General features: G+C 42.4%; 1 protein-coding gene across 1 annotated transcript; it reads right to left on the bottom strand.

Moving 5' to 3' along the window:
- Positions 1-412: 412 nt before the first annotated feature.
- mespaa (mesoderm posterior aa) lies at positions 413-1,306 on the bottom strand. The gene is made up of 2 exons (XM_005727693.1): positions 641-1,306; positions 413-499 (listed from the first exon to the last, which is right to left on the bottom strand). Exons 1-2 carry the CDS (start codon positions 1,304-1,306, stop codon positions 413-415), a joined length of 753 nt encoding a protein of 250 aa, XP_005727750.1.
- Positions 1,307-2,622: the final 1,316 nt, after the last annotated feature.

The following is a 2,622-nucleotide window of genomic DNA, read 5'->3' as shown; positions in this document are numbered from 1 at the left end:
TACACAGGATGTTAAAGGGTGCTGATTGACTGGTTCTAGTTCAGCTGTCATTTCTCTCAGTGGGGGTCTTTCCTTAAAGACTTTAGAGGGGATGTGCTCCTTGTTTAGCACCTCATTGTCCTGCAGCTGCAGTGTTTGTTTAGGAAGGAAGTGGCAGGCAAGCTACAAGTCTACATCATTCATGATGCCAAAAGTAAATGCACCAATAAGCCAAGAAGCAAGGATTAATTTGATAAATAATGTTTATTCTGCTCACAATATGAAAGTTCAATAAATACAAAGATCTATATACAAAAATAAAATGTTAGAATACATATTTTGTTAAAATTAACAAAAGAAAAACAGAGGTTTTGTGCATAAATCTTGTCATTGTTGCAATGAAAAGGGTTCAGTGGATTGATCACCACATCTCTCAACACAGTCCAGAGAAGGTGACATTTTGGTTTTGTTGCTGTAGCATCCAGTACTGCTCGCTATTCAAGCAAACTCCACCTGGAACCTGACAACAGAAGACAGTTGTTTTTTTTATTAGAAACTCATTTAGCTTTAACATTTTGGAATGTAATCAAAAATTGTGCTGCAAATCTTTATAGGAAATATTTTTTCAATAATATATGTTATGTTTATTATATTAACATACCTGATATGAATTCTGCAGAAAGGGCTGCTGGGCTTTGCTCATGGTGTTACAGCTTGGCTCTTCGGGACTGTAACTGGCTGCTGGCTGACCCAGGAAATTGTTGAAGGTTTGGGTATGCTCCACTGAGTTTGAGGATTTCTTCTGCTCCAGCACTTCCTCGCTGAGGCCCAGTTGGGCTGACAGGAAAGAGATGTAGCGAATGGTGAGGCGCAGAATCTCAATCTTGGTCAGAGTCTGGCCGGCTGGTGCCACTGAATGTGGGAGGTATGATCTGAGGTGATGCAGAGCCTTGGTCAAATCCCTCATCCTCAGCTTCTCCCTCTCGCTGGCAGTCTGGCGCTTTTTACCCGGGTACCTGGATCTGGACTTCTTTGTTGCAGAAGAGGATTTGGAGCAGAGTGGAGTCTGGTGAGTGAGATGAGGTGCTGCAGGGGTATTAAAGATTAAGCAGTCCAAGGGATCTTGTTCACTTCCAAATGTTAGGAGGGAAGTAGGGGAGAAGCAGAAGGAGTCCACAGAGGAAGTAGGAGACAGGCTGTTGCCAGTGCTGCTGTAACCAGCGTCTGAGGCAGGATCAGAAGCCAGAGATTTTTCTAACAGAGATTCGCAGTCAAAGAGGAAAGAGTTCTCCTGGAGTGGGAGAGGAGAAAAGTAGGATACCTCCATTGTGGCTGCTGTAGGGTCTTCTTTGAGAAGTCAGCTGTTAGTATGTTGCTGGTAAGGCAGGCAGAGGATACTGAGGAGGTACATGGAGGCTGCTCCATATATGTGGTGGGAGGTGTGAGGTTGCACCTCTGACAGCCACCTCTGGTCCTGAGAAACTCTGGGACCACAGATGACACCTAGGCTAGGGGGTCCCATGGGAATCTGGCATGCTTCAGCACAAGGTGTAACCTGGCAGCTTGCGTGGTCATTATAAACTATACAGGTTCACACTATATGCTCCCACAGCCTGGGAACATGACCCTGGCACGACTGGGGTTGTACCTGGGTCACAAGTTCGTCTTTGAATCTTAGAATTTTATTAAAAAACCCAAAGGCACCGATTGGAAGCAGCAAATGTGTATGTTACCAAAAACGCATCTCAATTTCTCCACAAAAGGAAAAATGTTCACTTGCAGCATTTCTGCTTCATGGATGCTCACTGAATGACCATTCAAAATATGATCCTACTTAAAAAAAAATGCTGATGATGTAGCTGTTGTGTGTATTACTAACTGTTTTTAGTTCTGGCATGTGGTAACAGAGGTCAGGCTGGAAGAAGTGTGTCTGGGCAGCTGTGAGGTGTGAGGATTTTGCACCTTGAGCTGTTTGGACAGCAGCAGTACTCAGTGCTTCTGGAAGGTAAAATTGTGGATCATCAAGAAGTAATGCCAAGACAATAAAAACAGGTATGATATTATTGTGGATATTTTTTTTCATGTTGCTGTGCAGTATATATCTGAACTTCATCTTAATTATGCTCAATAACACCTATAACTACAAACACATAATATTCACGCAATCACATCCCTTCACTAATTGCCCATTGGTGGGTTTGTTTTCACTCATGAACCATGGATCTGAGTCCTGAGCAGTGTTCCCACAAACCAGCGCGTCACATTTGTCTCCTTTTCTGCAGCAGAGGTGAAACCTATGTCTAGGAAGTGCGAACCCGTTTCGCACAGCACCCACCAACAAACTTCCCCAAGAAAAACAGCCACCTTAATTCAAAGAAAACACTTTTTTTACATTTACATTTGTATGTTTTTTGTTTTGTACATATTTCTGATGAAAGACATAGTGTAAGCAACTAAAGACTACAGTGACCTTTGACCCTGTGCCAGGAGTCACCGTTAAAAACAACATTGCATTTATGTCTTGATGCATGCTCAGTCATCCAGTTAAGTAAATCTCCAAAAGTTGATTCTGTTCATCTGGACGTAGCATTTTCAGTAGGAGAAACGTTGCATTTATATATGTTTGGATTTATATATGTTTTA

Source organism: Pundamilia nyererei, unplaced genomic scaffold (assembly GCF_000239375.1).
Source record: "Pundamilia nyererei isolate P.nyererei 1_Seehausen unplaced genomic scaffold, PunNye1.0 scaffold00025, whole genome shotgun sequence".
NCBI lineage: Eukaryota > Metazoa > Chordata > Actinopteri > Cichliformes > Cichlidae > Pundamilia > Pundamilia nyererei.
Note: the sequence above shows the minus strand (reverse complement) of the source record. Positions and strands in the feature narration are given on the sequence as shown.

What these genes read in the sequence shown, in the direction of transcription:
- mespaa (XM_005727693.1), bottom strand. Translation starts at nt 1,306, where the DNA reads ATGGAGGTATCCTACTTTTCTCCTCTCCCACTCCAGGAGAACTCTTTC. An exon ending in TTCTGCAGAATTCATATCAG is followed by an intron (nt 500 to 640) that starts GTATGTTAATAT and finishes TTCTGTTGTCAG; the next exon opens with GTTCCAGGTGGAGTTTGCTT.